The sequence below is a fragment of the Panthera tigris genome, chromosome B3 (genome assembly GCF_018350195.1).
Source record: "Panthera tigris isolate Pti1 chromosome B3, P.tigris_Pti1_mat1.1, whole genome shotgun sequence".
NCBI classification, from domain to species: Eukaryota; Metazoa; Chordata; class Mammalia; order Carnivora; family Felidae; genus Panthera; species Panthera tigris.
Genome location: NC_056665.1, coordinates 51,424,472 through 51,445,624, shown reverse-complemented (window position 1 = coordinate 51,445,624; position 21,153 = coordinate 51,424,472). Strand labels below are relative to the sequence as shown.

Here is a 21,153-nt window from a genome sequence, read left to right as displayed (position 1 = left end):
TACAAAAGACATCCATTTGTTTGAGTTACAATTCAATGGAGTTCAGAGAGAATTTTTCTGGGAAGCAAGTGATTTACTTGGGTATTGCTAGTACAACTGTATTAGTTTTTTTCTTCCCCCTTGATTTCTCCAGTTCTGGTTAAGTGATTTGGAAAAACAGAAATTGAAAATTTTGTATTTGGAAGCTCAGATCTAGTGTTTTATCTGTCCCTGTTAGAGAGTGGACTCTCTGTTAGAAAATTTCCAGCTTAATGCAGTAGCAAGAAAGAATGTAGTATACTTTGGAGGCTATGCTTAGTGAAATAAATAGCTTTACGCCAATAGAACCCAAAGTCTTGTCTTCCACTAGAACTCTGGTTTTTTCAATGGTGTTCCACCACTTCTCAGTTGCCTCTGCTATTTTTATTGATGTTCAAGTCATAATATGTCTGAGATTGGCAATAAGATCAATTTGGTTACAAATACTGGATAGTTCATTGTAATAATAATGTTGGTCTGCTCGCTTTGTGTGTTCATAAAATATTTTAAAAAGGTATTTGGTGTCAAATGCATAAAGCAACTTTCAGTCAAATTAACCCAAGTATGATATCCTTTATTCAGTGGTCTTTTACTAAAAAAGCATTACTTTGAACAAATATTCTAATTTAATTGTTTGCTCTGTTAAACTTAGTTTTCTAATTTATAAATGGGGTCCTACTTTGGAAGAATCCCCAGGTTTTCTCAGCTATGAACAGATTATGGCATCACGTCTATATGTCTAAGTATCATTTATGGATCCCGAAAGGGAGTGTGCCATCTGGATGTACATGTATACTACACTGACCTCTCTGTTCTGATATTAATTGCTTCCCTGAAGCTACATTCTTTCTTGCCAGTTCTGAAAACTAATATTTCAAATGCTTCAAGAGTCATAAATAATAGTCATGATTCTATGTGGCATGTGTATTACAGCTAGATCAGTTTATACGTATAACTTTACATAGTATCTTGTGTAAAAATAGCTTTGGTTATTAAAATCATTGCAATAAAATACCTGCACTATAATATTAAGTGTGTTCTTTGGTACCTAGGTGATTTTTCTTTTAATGGATGGACTCTTGTTTCATTTCTTAAAAAATATCTGAACATTCCTTAACAAACAAAGAGAATGCACTGGTTTAGGTGTCATTCAAATTTTCATTGCTGGGTTTGAATCTGCATTTAGGTTGCGGGCCTGGCAGGTTCAAACGCTAGGCTAGACGAGCGAAATCACACTCCTATCCAATGAACTCAGACAACCCCACACTATGTTGGGTGCACTCCTATAGCACAACCCTTCCTGAAGACCAGCCCTGCCTAAGTCCCTAACCACTGGTGATGCGTGTGTGTGTGTGTGTGTGTGTGTGTGTGTGTGTGTGTGTGTATGTATGTGTATGCACTCACGTACCCACACACAGTACTGAGACACCATACACCTTCGTGGCATAGTGGAACAGATGAGAAAGTCTGATCTTAAAAGATGTCCACTCAATGGCTCAAAATCACTATGCTCCAAACCACAAAACAGCCAAGCACAGCGAGAATGATCATGGATTGAAGGTGTGAGATCCAGTGGTGCTTTTCTGCTCATATTTTCTCTTGCCAAGTCGTTGCCCCGCTGAAGTGTGTGTCTCCGAACAAAGTCAGAATGCAGGTGAGCTAAGTCTTTGGTTTCTTTGGACTATAAATAACACTTTTTTTTTTCTTCAAATATTTCTAAGTATAAACCTGCTATCTTGAGGTCCTGGTCTTTTAAAAATTTTTTTATTTAAAGCTTTTCCACCGAGGTTTAGTTTGTGGGTGTTCCTTCATGCTTTGGTACAAGTGCTTGATGAAGAAGATGAGTTGCCTGAATTGGAGCTGCCCTCATCCTGCCACTTGTCCAGACTCCTCCTCCTTGCGTTCATGAAGAAATTGCTGACCGTGCTCAGCTCCAACCCCAGCTGCTGGGAAATAGTGATTTGCAATTCTTTGGATGGACGCTTATTTTCCTTGAATATTGCATGTAGAGTTCGACGCTGGACATCTGTGAAGACCAACCTCGGCTTTTTGGGTGTGTTGCCTCTATCCTTCCCATGTTCTTGTTCTTTCCTTTTGCATGCTGCAAAAAAACATAGCGGGTGTTAGAACAAACTTGCCTGGGAGATTCAAGAGTAGAAAGGCAGAGCCAATAGCATTTGTTTGCCATTCCTCATGGACCACTTTGTGACTGCTGACCTCTAATTTTAGCACCATTTTGGGCTGGGAAGAAAGTGTAATATAAGGATAGAGAATTAGGAGGTGGGGTTCTGCGAGTCCTGGGTGTGGGTCCTGGCTTTATAAGCATCAACTCTTTGTCCGTGGTAAGTGGTAAATCAATTAACACCACCAGCGCCTCAGATTCCTCATCTGCAGAATGTATTTTCTGTATTGTTCTGACAAAACAAACTCATTGCTTGAATTTTTGTATCATCATCTGCAAAAAACCTACCTTGCTGGGTTGTGGTAAGGATATATGAAATAGTACATGCATAAGTTTGTGTTAACTGAAATGCTTTACAAAGTCTTATTACCTAGATGTGGTTGTAGCCCTCAAGGGGTTTACGGTCTGCTTCTGGTAGAATACTAAGAGCCTAAGAGGGTCTGAAAACAATAGAAAAAGGAATTGCATTTGCTATCCTTCTGATCTTTTTTGCTTCCGAGGCAACTCCGTATGTAAGAAAACTCTGTATATAGCATGCTACCGTGCCCATCAGTTTTCTACTGATTATTTAGTGGAACCAGGACTTTGGGAGGTGTGAAGCCTGCTTCCTTGCATTTGGGGCTAAACCTGTCATATTAGGCACATTCCCTTTTGGGGTTTCTCTGTGCCTTTTTGCCGTTGGAGTCTCCTTCTTCCCCTACCTCATCTCCCACTCAGAAGACCTATTTCCTCTCATGCCTTTTGGTCCTGCATCAGGTATCATGCTTCTTGGCTGCTAGAACTGTTCTGGTGTATCATCCCAATGTGGCCTTTGGGCCCCCATGGTTTGGTGTTGGATCAGGGGTTCTCCTAACCTCAGGTGCCATACTTCCTCTTTGAGGGCTAATATGGCTCACTAGCTTCCACCTGCCAAAGAGGCACTAAGGGCTACATTGCTAATAACACGCTCCACCCACTCCTAATTTCCATCATCAATCAATGTCTATAGCCATCCCCAAATAACTGCACAACCTATATAAAAATGATGCTTTGGTTATGCTAATGCAACTTAAGAAGGCTCCTATGCCCTGACTCCAATCAGATTGCTGCCTCTCAGCCCCCTACATAGGCACTGTGGAGCAGCCAGTGCTTTCTTCATTTCTGGCTGGCTCTACTCTGACATGAGCTCCAGTAACAGTGACAGGCAGATGGGGTATCTTCCTGATTGACGTAGAGGCTGTTACTCTTTTATTCTTTTCTCTTCTTTTCTTTCCTTTCCTTTTTTCTTTCTTTCTCTTTCTTTCTTTCTTTCTTTCTTTCTTTCTTTCTTTCTTTCCTTTCCTTCTTTCTTCCTCTCTTTCTTTCTTCCTCTCTCTCTCTCTCTCTTTCTTTTGGCTTGAGTGATCAACAGCCTATATTGTTATGGTAACACTGATACAGATGCCCCATTCTGGGTTAGGGCTACCCCCACCCCACCCCACCCCACCCCTTGGTCCTCATCACTGTGGAACTTTGGAAAGGGAGGGGGCAGAATCCCTCAGCAGAGCTGGACAGAGTCAAGTGGGACTGGTGAGTGTGGAGGTCACCTGGAACCAAGGGTTCAACAGGGTCAGGATGCTTGAATCCTCTGTCTTTTTTTTTTTTTTAATGTTTATTTATTCTTGAGAGAGAGAGAGTCAGAGAGTGAGCAGGGGAGGGGCAGAGACAGAGGGAGACACAGAATATGAAGTAGGCTCCAGGCTCTGAGCTGTCAGCACAGAGACCAATGCGGGGCTCCAACTCACAAACCATGAGATCATGACCTGAGTGACGTTGGACACTCAACCAACTGAGCCATCCAGGCACCCCTAGAATCCTCTGTCTTGATGGGGGCTGGGAACACTTGGGTCCCAGGTTCAAGATTGGTAATGCCCTGACCTGGGTTCAAAGCTGGGGTGAGGTCTGGAAAAGCCTTAGTCCAGGGTTCAAGAGATTCCCTTGGTTCCAGATCCCGGCTTTGGGGCTGAGCACGGGAGATGGGTGGGTCCCAGATTGAGGGTGGGGGAGTATCTCTGGGTCCAGAGTTTGAGGTTGGTCATGGATACTCTGATCTCCAAGCCCCAAGTTCAGGGCTGGGGAAGAGTCTGGTCTCCTAGGTAATGGGGACTGGATAGGAGGGATATCCCAATTTTGGACCTGGGTGAATGGTCACAGATGTCCTATTTTTTAAACTGGAAGGGGAGCTCTATTTTTAGGCTGTGGATAAGGGCTCTGGGTCCCTGGTTCCAGGCCAGAGTCGGGGGTGGGCAGACATTCTCCAGGGTACAGATCCCAGGCGCCTAGGAGACCAATACTCTCAGTCTTGTTCTCAATCTTGTTCTTGAGGTTTTGCAGGTGCAGTGAGGCATCCACCAGAATCAGAAGCATGGGCCTGGAGATGCTGAGCAGGAAGGTACAAGTGCAGCCCGTCACCCAGAGGACGAGGAGGCCAATGGCAAGCACTGCAGCCAGGCAGTTGGTGGTGGGGTGGCTGCTTGAATCTCAGCTGCCCACACCAGCATGTCGAGGCCACCATCACTACCAGGACACTTAGGAGGGTGTGCAGCAGGAGGGTGTACCTGCCCCTGGCACGATCCAGGCTCCCCTCCAAACCCAGAACCTCCACAAGTTCACCCTCCCAACACTTCAACTTGACTATGTCCCAGTCCCTGTCTCTGCCTGAAGTTCTGTTACCCTTTCATGCCTCCTCATACCTCCTGTTGGCTGCCCTCCTATTGCTGTCTCCTGCTCCACCTCCTGCCTCTTTTTATTCCAGGTTCTCAATTTCCTACCAGATGGCTCATCAGTTTGGGACAGATGCAGTCTCTGTGCTCTCCACACATAGCCCTGCTCCTCTGCCTGCCCCTACCTGTCATTCCTAATTGCTTTAGCTCCTGGATTTCAGAGTTTTCCTAAGGCCTTAGCGCAAATTAGCTCAGCAATCAGATCAGCTGAAAAGTTAATGGGTGATAGCTGAAGGAGACTCCAGTCTTTGGAGTCCAATAAAGGAGTCTCTAAAATGTTTTAACCATGTGCTACTTAGCAAAAAATGTTTTGAGTGTACACTTCCTAATATTATTTATTTACAAATTACATATATGTGTTACTCTACTACAGTATTATATACATGATAAAATATATACAAAATACAGACATTTTGAAACAAGTAAAATAAAAATAAATAGACACAGAAATTCTCTTCTCCAGATGAATTAGCTTGCCCAGGCCCTAGCACGCACTCACCCCAAAGGACCACCGGTCCAATTCCAATCACAGGGAAATATGAGGGTAAGAATTTCAGAAAGGCCATGACGGGAAAGCTCAGTCATAAAAGAGACAGTTTTAGGCCAGTCAGGCCATATGGTACCTTTCATAACATCACCCAAACATTACTGGCTGTGCCCCTTCTCAACATAAGAGGCAGCATCAACATAATGGGAAGTATGTATTAAATGCCCCATCCCTCAGAGCACTGAGTCACATATACTGAACCAGCTGAGATTTCCCAAATAGAATCCCTGCCCCCAGGGGCAACTATAGCCCTCATTGGGCAAACTAGATTAAGTCTCTAAAAAAAGAGCTGACTAGACTGAAGGCAACTCTAGTTAGTTTGAATCAGCCCATGTAGACCCAGCTTTACACAATACTGATGCACGTAGCTGACTGATTCATTCATTCACTTTCAAAAACGAATATGACAGGGTTGCCTGAGTGGCTCAGTCTGTTCAGTTTCCAATTTTGGTTCAGGTCATGATCTCTAGCTCTGTGAGTTCAAACCCTGCATTGGTCTGTCTCAGTCAGCACAGAGCTTACTTCGGATCCTCTGTACCCCCCTCTCTCTGCTCCTTCCCCTCCTCAAAAGTAATAAACATTAAAAAAAATGAATACAACACAGGCTTTGCTCTTAAGGAGGTCACTCTTACAGTCACAGAAGCAAATAACTGTGAGTATAAAAAGAGTATACAGGATATTACTTCTCCTTGGGGATATTAAAAGAGGCATCAAAAAGAAGGTGTGCTTACTCTGGGCTAGAAAGGATGAATAGGAGCTTGTTAGAGAGAAGTGGGACAAACTCATGCCCAGCAGGGGGAGCAGCACTCATGTAGGATTGATAAACATCAGTAGATTGGGGTTAGTGGGGCAAGAGCACATAAAAGGAGGAAAGCTGTGGGAGACAAGGTTTCACAGGTGGACAGAGATCAGAACTGAATTATCTTGTTGGTAAGGAGGAGTTACCGAATGGTTTGAGAAAGGGTGTAGTGTGATTAAATTTGGGTTTAGAAAAACCCTTCTGATGGTGTTGTGAGGGATAAATCAGAAAGCAGTAAGAATTGGGAGCAGGGTGCTGGGGTATGCCACCCTGATCCCCTCCGGAGTAAGACATTCGTTCCTCTGCTAGAAGAGTTGGTGGCTGTTGGCTCTCAGCTGAGGGCCATTCTGGGAAGTGCCCTTGGCCAAAGGTTATGGCACCCTGGGAGTGGGGTGGGAGGCTGCCTACAACCAGTGGGGGGTGCGGAGGGTACAGGATGGGGGTTGGAGGATGAAGGATGAAGAGGGTGGGAATGTGTTAGTTTAAGGATCTCCTCCCCAACCCCTTGCATCAAGTTGGGACAATTCCGAAGTGTCACCCAGTTCCATAGCACCCCATAGGGTTGGTTGAGGCTATTGTTGCAACTATATCAAAGTTCAGCTTCTTCAGCCTGCTCTTTCTTCCTCTGCTCCCCCAGTGGGAGTTATTCTCCATTGCTCTCTCCAATAACCTGCCTACATGCAAGACTCAGAAAACCTGACCCGAGAAAACCACTGTACTGAGGATCCCATATCAGACAATGACAGTTGAGGGTAGAATACAGAGACCAAATGTAAGAGCTTCTTGGAAGGTAGAATCAAGAGGACTCAATGACAACTTGGCTGGGAGGGTAGAGATTGGAACATCTCCCAGGTTTCTGAGTGGAAGGTAGCAATGAGGCCATTAGGGAATGCAGATGGAGAAATGAACTTTATGAGAGCGGTAATCACTTCTATGTGGGACAAGAATTTGAAGTGCTTGTTTGACATTCTATTAAAGATCTCCAACATGTGGTTGTCCAGCAGACAGCAGCATATATATGTATATATATAGGGCCTAGGGCTCAGTGGGGAGGTGTGGGCTAGGACTGTAGACTGGGAAGGCATTAGGGCTCCAGATGGCAAATTACACAGAACATACCTATGGAAAGGTAAGTAATTGAGCATCAGTTGTAGACTCAACTTACAGAACTACAATTTATCATTCAGAAGGCAGAGCTAAGGGAAATCACAACTCATTTTCCACCTAACTAGGTTGTATATTTGAATGACTTCAATCTGGTCCTTCGCATTTGGCAGGACTGGGTGGGCTGAAGCTACTTCCAAACCAGCATTTTCCTTTTTTAAAAAAAATTTTTTAACGTTTATTTATTTTTGAGAGACAGTGAGATAGAGCATGAGTTGGGAAGGAGCAGAAAGAGAGGGAGACATAGAATCTGAAGCAGGCTCCAGGATCTGAGCTGTCAGCACAGAGCCCGACGTGGGGCTCGAACTCATGGACCATGAGATCATGACCTGAGCTGAACTCAGACGCTTAACCTACTGAGCCACCCAGGTGCCCCCCAAACCAGCATTTTCCAAATGGTGTCAGAGAAATGATACTGTCTCCAATGGGTTCCTGGAAAAGATGGCTTGCAGGTCAAACACATTTGGAAAAACCTACTATATATATATATCTTTTTCCTCAAAATTCACAATATGTGTTAGCAAATGTAATTATGTTTCCCAAATGTATTTAACCCTTGAACTCTGTATGGTAGGGAATGTCTATTAATATCTCATACTAATGTTGGGGAAATGCAGTTTGGAAGTTTCCTCCCTGAACTCTCAAGCATTACAGATGTCACAATGCCAGAACCTGGGAAGTGAGATATTCCAGGAGCAGGGCACCTGGCTGTCTCATTCTGTATATCTAGGGCATGCTGGTATAGTGCCTGGATAGAAGGGTAAGTATTGTAGGGGGGTGGCTATGACTCAGTGAATGTGGTATATCTGCAGAGAACTCTGTGAATAAGAATGCAGAGATATCAGTAGAATAAAAAGTGGACTAAAGCTTGCTGAGGCTCACTGGGTGACCTTAACTAAGGCTAGGAGGAACAACCCACAGAAGTAAAATCATGCTTCAGGAAGGCTCTACAGAACTACAATTGTTAAAACTGTTAAGAGAATATGAATGAGAGAAATGCTTTGAGATTTTCATGGAATACATTTCAGGGTAGAGATTACCCTGGAGACTACTAAATGGAGGTCATGAGAGTCCACACAGTGTGCAAGGGAGGGAGCAAGAGGAGAGGAATGAGAGTGAGACATGACAAGAGATACTGCTGCTCAGGGAAAACCACTGCATGTGTTTTATGTGAAAGTTATACTTCTTGTTTAGCTATATAGTTTCCATTAAAAATAGATAAGTATTTATCATAGAAATGGATTAAAGGGAAGAGGGTACTTATTGCTTGTGAAAGGTAGTGTTGAAGAGGAAGATGACCTGTCGTGAGTCACTTTTATGAAGGTGCACAGCTGGTGTATTTGCAGGATGCAGTGGCAAAGTGTAGTGGGGGTATCCTAGGAGACTTTGATCTTCTCTGTGGGCAAGGTGAGTACTAAGTGGGAGGCAGAAGTAGGCATGAGAGATGGTAAAAGGCAGAGCATGACTTTGGGTGCTACAAAGAGTACTCACACAGTGAGTACTAAGTGGGAGGCAGAAGTAGGCATGAGAGATGGTAAAAGGCAGAGCATGACTTTGGGTGCTACAAGAATAAAAGATGGTAAAGAATTATTTTTTTTTTTAAGGCAGAACATGAGGATATGGGTAAAAGACAGAGGCTCTCATTTTAGGCATGCCTGGGACCTGTGCTTTGCCCATAGTTGGCAAGACTGAGCCAACTGTATTTCAAGAAATATGAATTCTGCAGGATGTTGAAAGGTATCCAATAACAATAACCTGAGTTATTGAGGTCAGTTTGGGAACTAGTGAGTAATTAAGGATTAAAAAAGCTTTTTAAATGCAGGACTTCTTAGAGCCTTTATATGTTAATGTGCACTGACACTTGGGGGTCTCCCCCAATTTAATATACTAATGTGCACTGATACTTACGGGGTCTCCCAAGCTTCTTTGATTAAGGAGCTCTTTATTCAGGGACTTTCTCTCAGGAATGGCATTACTTAGAACAGTGTTTCTCAAAATGTGGTTGGCAGGCCCATACTGGTCTGTGAACTCCCACTGACCCGCAGGAAGATCAGGACAGAAAATTGAGAAGAAGCAGTTAGAAATTTTCATGGCAGTTTGGTATTGCTACAATATTCAAGTGTGTTATTATTGTCCTAGTAATACATTTTTAATTGTATTATCAAAACTATTGTTCCAGGACAGATGAAAATTATAAACAAACAACTAGCCCTTGACTACATAGGGTTTAAGAGACCCTGTCTTGGAACATACTCTATAAAGCATGGTAGACAGTAACATCTTAGAATCTGCTGTTGGCCAAGCATTCCTTCATCAACTTGTATCCAGTTTCCTGATTTAATGACAGAAAGGACTTCACAGTATCTAAAGTGCTGACTGAGTTATGCAAAAGTCTGCCAAAAATTTGTCTAGGAGCATGTGGGCACAGACATACTGGCCTGGAAGACATTTATAAAACCAGATACATTTATAAGATAACTTTGTAGATGAACGTGGGCTCAGGACACAGCTCAAGTCCCAGCTCTGACCAATGGTAGATGTGTGATCTTGGACAAGTCCCTCACTTTCTTTGAGTCTTAGCTCACCCAGGTGCAAAACAGAACAATGGCCTTCTTTCATCACAGGATTAAAATAATCACTAAATAAGACAATATATGTTGAAGTGATTATTAAAACTATAAACCCTTAAGGGAGTATTCCAGATGTGTGCAAATTAATTTTCTTCTTCAGTCATGATACAAGTATAAATATTGAATTTACACAGTAGGTTGGAATATTTGCTCTGCCTCTAGTCTGCTGCATGAACTTGGACACGTCACTTGATCTTTTTTTCTTCCTTCTTGAAATGAGCAGACTATGCTTCAAGGCCTCTGTGGACTCAAAAGCCCTGTGAGTCAATTAATGTATGGCTGCAGTGTCTCTCCTGGTTTCCAAAGTCTATTATCACCTCTGTTAAAAAATTTCCAACGCAACCTTACTTTGTCTTTTAGAATATATAGCCACTATATTGACTTTGTAGCACATCTCCTCTCACCTTATGGCTTCTCAAAAACAGCAAGTAATAGCTCTGCAGGATCATCAGCCAGTTCTGCAAATAATCCAGATCTGCGTTCATCTGAATGAACGTGATAAACAAAAACTCACATTCCTCCTAGTTGCTTTGACTTCTAAATGTTATGAGCTCTGGAGGTTAAAATATTTACAGCAACCAGGACCACAGACATTGAGAACAGGTAAGCATTTGCCCTCCTAGGATTCTGAGCCATTAAACCATTGCAGCTTATATTTTTACTGGGTTGCTACATTTTCGTGAAAATTGTAGGACAATTTATTTAACTTGCTTCCTGACTTTCTTGATAATTTGTCCCAGAGTTGGCTGCTCACATCGGATGAAATTGTGTACTGGAATAAGGCTACCTTCTTGTGTATGTTTCAACATGTGCTTACTGAGAGTGTACTGTGGGTCCAGGTATAGTCAATGTATACTCCATCTTATCCATCTATGAGGGAGGAAGGTTTTATAAAAAGCATTGCACTAGTCGTCAGAAGCTTTGGGCTCTTGCTCTGACTCTGTCATCAATTAGTCGAATGTCTGGATTAAGTCATTTAACCAAGCTGGGTCCAGGTTCCTTAACTGTACAATGAAGGGATTGGACTAATGACTTATAGTCCCTTCAAGGTGCAACTCTATGACTTGATGTATGTAAATGGCTTTCTACATCACTCCAGAGGGAAGCAGCAGGCAGTACAGACCCTGTTCAGGACTATGGGTTTCTATGTCATTAATGGGCACCTGGACAAGTGTGAGCATTGAAACTGTTCACACTAGGGATAGCTGGGCAATCTTTCCAGTCCATGCCCTCTCTTTTGTCAGACCACCCACGTACCAGTACTACCTCCATCTCACTCCTGACAGGCAGAGGTGGCCGAGGGATTAAAGAGAGAAGATCGTTGGGCAGAACACCTTCCAGTGAGGTGGGAAGGGGAATAAGACCTGCATGTATGGTAAATGATATTATCAGATAGGATCAGAAAATTGAGCTTCAGAAGCACAGAGTCTTGCATTTGATAGGAACTGATGCCTGGATAGAAACTTACATCACCCATCACCCCTGCCACTAATAAGTAGGCTCTTCTTATTCACTACTGCATCTTGGGTACCAGAACAATGCCTGGCTCCATAAACGTGTATTGACTGACTTACTAAAAAAAAAAAAGAAAGAAAGAAAATTGGGCTTCATAAATTGTGTTATTCTTAGACATACTTTGTAAAAGTCCTTCAGAAAATTCTAGCTTGGGGCACCTGGGTGGCTCAGTTGGTTAAGTGACTGACTCTTGATCTCGGCTTAGGTTATGATCTCACAGTTCATGAGATCGAGCCCTGCATCATGCTCTGTGCTGACAGTGTGGGGCCTATTTGGGATTCTCTCTCTCCCTCTCTCTCTCTCTCTCTCTCTCTCTCTCTCTCTCTCTCTCTCTCCCACACACATATCCTTGTGCGTGCCCTCTTGCTCTCTCTCAAAATAAATTTTTTTTTTTAAAAGGAAAAGTCTAGCTTACCTTAGTTTTACTAAGAAGGACTAAGTGTTGTGGCAGAGGCGGGGGGTAGATGCACATACACACAAATGAAAATCAGGACTGAGGGCTCACTTCTAAGCAGTCATGCCTATCTGATAGAATAAAATGGGAATGGGGCCAAATGAGAAACAAATCACGCGTCTGTCACTTTAGAGGCATTACTAAGTCTCGGCAATGCACTATGAGGACTACAATATGATAGGCTGAATGAAATTTAGGCACTTAACCTACGGGGAGGGCAGTTTTAGCCTTGATGTCTGGATGGAGAACCCCAGAGAGGCAGGGTGAAAGAACCAGGCCTGGCGGGTTCAAATTGGATTCATTTGGTGGTCTGAATGTAATACATTGAAGGAGGACTGTATGCCTACCCTGTGCTATGGCAAAATATCTTCTCCCTCCAAACAACTGCCCAAGTGTCTGCCATACTAACAGGACCCCAAGGGAGATGGGTCAGAGAGAAGTAAAGGGAAAAGCTGAAATTTCCAGGGCACCATGAAATTGCCTTGCCATCTCAGGACGGTGTGGCATTTTAATAGGGGCCTGCTAGAGACCCAGTGTCTTTGCCCTAAAGGCCAATGCTGGGGCCGAAATCCACAACCTGCAAGGCAGAGTATTCTTGAGCAGGTGACCCTATGATGCCCCCTGTCATTCACAGGAGGTCTGGCCTCGGTTTGGAGGAGAATGCAGGCAGCTGCTCAGGCCCTCAGGCCCCTTGAGGCTCCAGGGTCAGGTGGGGTGCACTGGTAAGATAAAAGCACACCCCAAAATTCTACCCAGATTTCTGATGGGCTTGCCCACGTTCATCCCTGCATACTCAACCCTTCAACCCACCTTCATCCCTGCATACTCTGCTCAGGGGAGCTTGGGGCTTCAGGGAAGCCAAGAAAGGGTAAAAAAGCAGCTGGGCCAGAATAGGCAAAGCCACAGGGACGGAAAGTAGGTTGGTGGTTACCTAAAGCTGAGTGGGTGGTAGGAGGAAATACCAGTAACTCCTCATGGGTACAGGGTTTCTTTTTGGGGCAGGTGATGAAAAGATTCTAGAACTGGTTGTGGGGATAGTTGCACAGCTCTGTGAGTATACTAAAACCACTGAATTATACATTTTAAACGGGTGATTTGTATACCATATAAATTATATCTTAATAAAATTATTCACGAAAGAAGTAGCTGAGCATGTACACAGGGTGAGTCCTCTGTTATCACTCCCTGTCTGCCTCTTCTGAACTATAGCAAGGACAAGCAGGGGTCGGCTCCTCATATCTACTGAGCCCCCAAAGACCCTCTCTTGACGGCTGAAGCTGCTTTTCAAGGCAGACTCTATGTGGAGGAGCAAGAATGCAAATAAAACAGATTTCAGTAAAAGAAGATAGTGGTTGGGAGAGATATAAAAAGGGGAATTATTGGGGTGCCTGGGCGGCTCAATTGGTTGAGCGTCCGACTTTGGCTCAGGTCATGAGTTCATGGTTTGTGAGTTTGAACCCCATTTTGGGCTCTATGCTATTAGTGCAGAGCCTGTTTCAGATCCTCTGTCCCCCTCTCTCTTTGCCCCTTCCCCGTGTGTACTCTCTGTCTCAAAAATAAGTAAACATTTTAAAAAAATAAATAAAAAGGGAAACTATGGAAGTGAATGTGGCAGGTTTCCGAGCCCATTTGAACAGGCCAATACCTACACTGTGGAGCTCAAACAACTAGAGTACAGGCCACAACAGCTTCTGAATTATAGCTCAGACTCCAGGAGTACTGGGTCATAATGTTATCTGCCTTGCCTTGAGTTATTTTGCTATATTATGCAGATTTTTATAATCCACGCTCCCAGTTGTTTTTGGACTGATGTAGCTTTTTAATTGGAAGATTTAGAGGACACAGAATGATGCATGGTGTGTAATTTAAAAAGCAATTCCAGTGAGTTCCAGCTGCTGGGGTCAAGGGCAGCCTTTGCACAGGAAGTGAACTCCTGCATACATTGTCTGGAAACTGTGATGCCCAGCAGAGGGAGGTAGAGCCAATCAGTATACCCTGCTGGACACAAGCTAGCTTTGCTTATGTCTGTGAGTTTGCGGGTAGCCAGAGCACCAGTGGAAACTCTTCCGGGCATGCACGTGGAAGGTCTAATAGAAACCTGCAGACATTCCCAGCCAGAAATGATCCCTATAACTCACCCCTGTTTCTTGCTTTACAGTGCTTAAAACATCACCATTGAACCTTCCTAGGTGATCCCCACAAAACTCAAGTGAGGCAGAAATGGGTATTACTTTTCTCTATAGATGAAGAAACAATGTCAGAGAGGCTAGGTGACTTGTCTATGGGCACACAGCTGATTGGGTGGGGGAACTTTCAACCCACTGTGCCCTGGAGGCAGATGTCAGCACAATGGACACATCATCAAAACTTCTTCCAGAATGGTTAAATGGGCAGAAACAGCTGGTGAAAGGGAGCCCAGGGAACCCACAGCCAAGGTGAGCCGATACAGGAGCAGTGGGCCAGTGGGCAGCAGCCAGTTATCAGACCTGTTTTGCTACGGCTGAAAGGATTACAGTGAGCCCATCCAGGAGAGTGAGCAGCACAGGAGAGGACACAGAGGGAATTCGGCTTTACAGGGACAGTACACGCACTCTGGCCTGGGAGAGGGAAACTAGTTTTGATAGGGATGCAGAGGGGCAGGGGACAGCTATCTTCATGTGGATATGGGTTTTGAAAGGAAGCTAGAGGAAACTGAGCTGACCCAGTGGAGCAGCTGGGGAGCAGCTAAAGGTGGGAGAACGTGCCCTATCAAATTCTGGTTCGAGGGTCACCTGGGTTGCTCAGTCAGTTGAGCGTCTGACTTCGGCTCAGGTCATGATCTCACAGTTCACAAGTTGAAGCCCCGCATCAGGCTCTGTGCTGACAGCTCAGAGCCTGGAGCCTACTTCAGATTCTGTGTCTCCCTCTCTCTCTCTGCCCCTCCCCTCTCATGCTCTGTCTCTCAAAAATGAATAAACGTTAAAAATTTTTTAAAAACCACACAAATTCTGGTTGGAAAAGTCACCTGAACCTCTCCTTACCCCACCTGATTTGCTTCTTTAACAGAGCCATCTAGGACAGAGACCGTCTTTCCAGGCTTCTGCTGTTTGGAGTACTTCTGGAGTCAGCATATGAAATATTTCTATCCACCTCTCTTCTCTAGGTAAAACTCAATAGGCTATGGCCCAACAGGTGAGGCTATTGGACTTCATGATCCCAGGAAGGCAGAGGCTGCCTGTGCTTGGGAGAAGTGGAACGGGATCATCTGAAACGCGTGGCTGCTTCCCCTGTGCTAAACTCTGCACATGTATCACCTTACAGAGCCTCTCAACAACTATGGGAGGTAGGTACTATTATTATCTCTAGTTTACAAATGGGCAGCCTGAGGTTTAGGGGTTCAGGGACTGTCCTGAGGTTACCACGGTGGAGCCGGGATTCCAGCCTGTGCAGGGCCCTGTGATGGTACTGGAGGAGATGAGGAGATGTGGCTCAGGTATTCCTCAGACACAAACCAGGAGGGCACTAGGGAATCACACAAGCCTTTGCTCTCTGTGGCCCCTCAAACAGCCTTTTTTGTGTGGTTCTAGACTATCTTAGTTTTTCTCCCCACAAAATTTGTCTTCTCCCTTTTGTTCTGTGTTCCCTCCAGTACTGGCTGAACCTGAACCAGAAAGGTGACTTGAGTATCCTCATTGAATGAATACATTTTCATACATATCCCTGTGAGACTTGCTTTGTCCTCTTGCTGGGCATGGACAATCTCTCTCTCTCTCTCTCTCTCTCTCTCTCTCTCCACACACACACACACACACACACACACACACACACACACACACACATTTTCCTGAGCACAAGCTCAAGCTTTTTGACACTCACAGGAAGAAATACCCAGTACCTGACCCTCCCCTCCACAATACTCTTTCCCTGCATTGCAGCTTCAAAGGAACCAGCGGGAAGCAACACCGCTGTCTTGTACCTGCTCATTCAGTTAGTAACATGGCTCTTTTCTCTGAAACACTGCCTCAGGGATTCTGATTTTTAAATTCCTAAACTTCTGTTTATGCCTGACCCACTGGAATTTTACTATATCGGTATCCCTCATCTTAAGGAGCCCCTCAATAGTTTAGACCCTAATAATTGGAAACAAGTGATATTCATGCCCTAGTTATGATGCTGATTCCTCTAAAAGTCAAAACAAATGGTAGACCTGATGAATTTCACGCTTATGATGTGTTATTATCTCATATAGGCCTATTGTGAATTGCAAGTCTTAATTTTTCGATCCTATTTCTTTAATCAATAGCCATGTATAATACTTTATAATATTCACAGCAATTGAAAGTTCTAAAATGGAATTCCTTCAAAAATAACCTCCAATTTTTTTTTTTTGAGAGAGGGAGAGAGAGAGAGGAGGAGGAGAGGGGCAGAGCGGGTGGGGGGGGAGACAGAAAATCTTAACAGGGTCCACACTGAGCGTGGGACTCAATCTCATGACCCTGGGATCATGACTTGAGCCAAAATCAAGAGTCAGATGCTCAACCCACTGAGCCACCCAGGCACCCCATAAAGGTTGACTGACTCTCTCTCTCTCTCTCTCTCTCTCTCTCTCTCTCTCTCTCTCTCCCTCTCTCTCTCTCTCTCTCTCTCTCTCTCTCTCTCTCTCTTTTTGAGTGAGAGAGAGTGAGAGGGAGCACTGCCATTACTCTTATGACCGAGTCAGAAGGTAGGTCAGGGCCAGGTAAGGAGGGGACTGTAGTAACAGAGTGGAAGAGCAGAAGATGCAGAGGGGCTGAATTTGGGCTGAAGCATTGAAACAAGCTGGGAGTAGCATTGAAACAAGCTGAACAAGTTTATCAGCCTCACCCAGATAAAATGCTCAGGTGGGGACACTGGTTATCAGAGGACAGAAACATGCTGTGTCTGTCTTTGCTAAGTCTGGGTGGTGACTGGTCCATACATCCCTCAAATACAGGGATGCAGTCAAATCAAGGGTTGAAAAACTCAGATGAAGAATGATTTACATATAAGGTGAAATGAAATATCATTTTGTTTCTTTTACTTCTGGTAACTGCCAAATCATTGGATTTTTTTGTGTAGGACCTCTGGCTGTTGGGAGAACTTTTTTTAAAAAAAAAAATTTCTTTTTAATGTTTATTTATTTTTGAGAGAGAGAGTGAGACAGAGTGTGAGCGGGGGAGGGTCAGAGAGAGGGAGACACAGAATCGGAAGCAGGCTCCAGGCTCTGAGCTGTCAGCACAGAGCCCGACACAGGGCTCGAACTCATGGACCATAAGATCATGACCTGAGCTGAAGTTAGATGCCCAACCGACTAAGCCACCCAGGCGCCCCGGGAGACCTTTGATTGAAGAGTGAGAGGTGTCATTCCTTCCACCCTGGGTCTCCATTCTGGCCTGAATTTTGCAGTGGGAGAGTCTAGAAGGATCCTCAGAAGTTCCTAGCCTTGGTTATAAATAGGAATGAATCACCTGAGAAACTTCAAAAACATTGCTGCCTGAAACCCATCTCCAGAGATACTAACTTATTCAGTCTAGCAGAGGCCCAGCCCTGAGATTTTTGAAAGCTCCCAAGGTGATTCTAACATATACATAGTCAGGTTGAGAACCAGTACTCTACATCAGTGTTTCTCAAACTTGGTGTACAAACTTGAATCATTTGGACATCTTGTGAAGATTATGATTCAGCTGTTCTGGGTGCGGCCTAAGAGTCTGCAAAAGAAACAAGCTCCAGGTGATGCCTAGCTGCTGGTCTCTGACCACACTCCAAGTAAGCAGGGTCTAGAGTCCAGAGAAGAAATTCTAACTGATGTGTTTGTGGGCCAAATACATCAGCATCACCTGGGCACATGAAGAGGAGGTTTGTTCAAAATACACTCCAGAACCTCATCTTATCCCTACTGAATTCGATTCTCTGAGAAAACGGGATTCACAAATACACAGTTTAAACAAACTTCCCAGGTGATTCAGATACCCAAGTTGGACAGCCGCTTGCTCCTAGGCCAGTATTTCATTTTTTTTTCTTTTTTTTTTTTATTTTTTATTTTTTTTTTATTTTTTAATATATGAAATTTACTGTCAAATTGGTTTCCATACAACACCCAGTGCTCATCCCAAAAGGTGCCCTCCTCAATACCCATCACCCACCCTGCCCTCCCTCCCACCCCCCATCAACCCTCAGTTTGTTCTCAGTTTTTAACAGTCTCTAATGCTTTGGCTCTCTCCCACTCTAACCTCTTTTTTTTTTTTTTTTTCCTTCCCCTCCCCCATGGGTTTCTGTTATGTTTCTCAGGATCCACATAAGAGTGAAACCATATGGTATCTGTCTTTCTCTGTATGGCTTATTTCACTTAGCATCACACTCTCCAGTTCCATCCATGTTGCTACAAAAGGCTAGGCCAGTATTTCAGAACTTGCGAAGGTCAAAAGAATCACTCCACACATTTGTCAAGACTACAGACTGACCCAATCACAATTTTAGAAGTGGCCTGGGAATCTGCATTTTAAGAAAAGCAGCAGGTGATGCCTTTTGATTTTAGGTTTAGGAAAGCCTGGTTGGTAGGATCTTCCACTGGGGCCAGGGAAGGTCCAGGTAACTCTTTTCCCTTTCTCCACCATGAAGTTGTCCCTGAAAAAACCCAGGTATGTTGACTGTCATAAAAATCCGTAGAGGAGAAGTGAGTATGTAGGGAGTTAGGGCAGAAGCATCCATGTGTTCAATGCTGGAGGCAGAGGGATTTATATGGTGATTCTCAAGAAAGAGGAGGTTAGGGGAAAACAGGGGGAACAGGTGTGAGCCTTTTCAGCACCGACTGCACCTCCTCCATCTTGACTGTACTCTCAGTTGTCTACTTCAGAGGGGAGACAGCTGTGGAATTGGAGGGCACCCCCTCTGGCAGGTTAGGGTACTTCACACTCACCCTCCCTCTCTGCCTCCTGATTATCCTCCTGGGCTGGCACCAGGAAGAGAAAATAGAGCTACGGTGTTTATTTTCTTTTACATTACACCCTCACACCCATGCTGTGACAGAAGAACCTCTATTTGTCTGCACTAGACCTGTTTTATATTTAAATATGTTTTTTTAATGTTTATTTATTTTTGAGAGAGAGAGAGAGAGAGAGAGAGAGAGAGAGAGAGAGAGAGAGAATGAGTGGGGGAGGGGCAGAAAGAGGGGGAGACACAGAATCCAAAGCAGGCTCCAGGCTCTGAGCTGTCAGCACAGAGACTGATGAGGGGCTCAAACCCACAAACTATGAAATCATCATGACCTGAGCCACAGTTGGATGCTTAACTCAGGCTCCCCTATTTTAAGATATGTTTAAAGTATAACTTTACATAATAATGCATGGTTATGTGTGTTCACACACACACACACACACACACATATCATAAACCCATGGTGCACATTTCCAGCTAGGCCTCTCAAACTTTAGGTTTAGAATCACTTCCAGAGCTTATAAAAACACTGGGCTCTACCACAGGGTTTCTGAATCAGGACTGAATCAGTAGGACTTTTTCTAACAAGTTCCCAAGGGATGCTGGGGCATATGTATGGGGGAAGAATTGAAAATAAACCCTAACAAAAATTTTTATAGCAGATTTGTTTATTTTATGGGTATGGGTGAAATTACTTTAGATGTTATGATACGATTGAGTAAATGAGTAAGTGTGGGTGGGGGAGAGAAAAACAAAAATAGAGATGTTATGGGTGCCGGGTTCTCATTGTAGAGGAAGGGATATGCAATGTTTCATTGTGCTTTGTGGATATTGCTTTATTTTTATTTTTACTTATTTTTATTTTTATTTTTTTTACAAATTGAAGGTTTATGGCAACCCTCATGGAGCAAGTGTATTGGTGCCATTTTTCCAACAGCATTTACTCTGTGTCTCTGCGTCACACTTTGGTAATTCTTAAAATATTTCAAACTTTTTCATTACATTTGTTATGGTGATTTGTGATCAGTGGTTATGACTTGCTAAAGTTCAGATGATGGTTCACATTTTTTAGCAATAATGTATTGTTAATTAAGGTTTGCACCTTTTTTAGACATAATGCTATTTCACACTTAATAGGCTATAGTTGGGGCACCTGGGTAGATCAGTCAGTTGAGCATCTAACTCTTGATTTCAGCTCAGGTCATGATCCCAGGGCTGTGAGACCAAGCCTTGCATGGAGCACCATGCTGAGCATGGAGTCCGCTTAAGATTCTCCCTCTCTTTCTCTCTCTCTCTCTCTCTCTTTCTGTCTCTCCATCCCTCCCTCCCCACTCTCCTTCTGCCCTTCTCCCCTGCTCATGCTCTCTCAGATAAAATAAAAAGTATATTTATTTTTTTTTAACGTTTATTTATTTTTGAGACAGAGAGAGACAGAGCAGGAGCAGGGGAGGGTCAGAGAGAGAGGGAGACACAGAATCTGAAACGGGCTCCAGGCTCTGAGCTGTCAGCACAGAGCCCAACGCGGGGCTCGAACTCACGAACCGTGAGATCATGACCTGAGCCGAAGTCCGCCGCTTAACCGACTGAGCCACCCAGGCGCCCCAAAAAGTATATTTAAAAAATAAGCTATAGTGTAACATAAACATAACTTTTATATGCACTAGGAAACCAAATAATTCACTTGACTCACTTTATTGCAGTATCTGTCTTACTGCAGAGGTCTGAAACTGGACCCACAATATCTCCAAGGAATGCCTGTACAAATACAGAGTGGGAGAAGGAAGAAAAAATCCTATGGGTATATATTGTAATTGGATGTGCAGGTATTGGTGTGAACTCATGATTTAAAAAGTACATACATAAGCATGTTTATGTATACACGTATATAACATATGTATGAGTGTGTATGTACATTTGTGTGTGCGTGTAAATATACATGCATATATTTCCTGGATTTTTCTGAATGATCCCATAACAAAGTCACCCTAGGAGCCAAACCCCACACCTAGGACTTTTTGGTCGCTAATATCATTCCCCACCAAAATATACCAGGGCTCATTAAAATGGCAGATTCTAGGAGTAGAACAGGGTAGGTAATAGACGGGGTTGGTCCATCTTATTATAACACCAGAAAGTTTAAAAAAAAAAAAATAGATGGAAGAATGTCCTGAGA

The 21,153-nt window shown here is 43.8% G+C and overlaps 1 protein-coding gene across 1 annotated transcript in view; it reads right to left on the bottom strand.

Annotated features, from left to right (window-relative positions):
• Positions 1-1,188: 1,188 nt before the first annotated feature.
• The window catches only part of ONECUT1 (one cut homeobox 1), a 39,508-nt gene continuing 19,543 nt past the window's right edge, over positions 1,189-21,153 (bottom strand). The window contains exon 2 of the mRNA XM_042987690.1: positions 1,189-2,119. Coding sequence (XP_042843624.1) covers positions 1,827-2,119 — 293 coding nt within the window. The 3' untranslated portion in view covers positions 1,189-1,826. The remainder of the gene's footprint in view (positions 2,120-21,153) is intronic.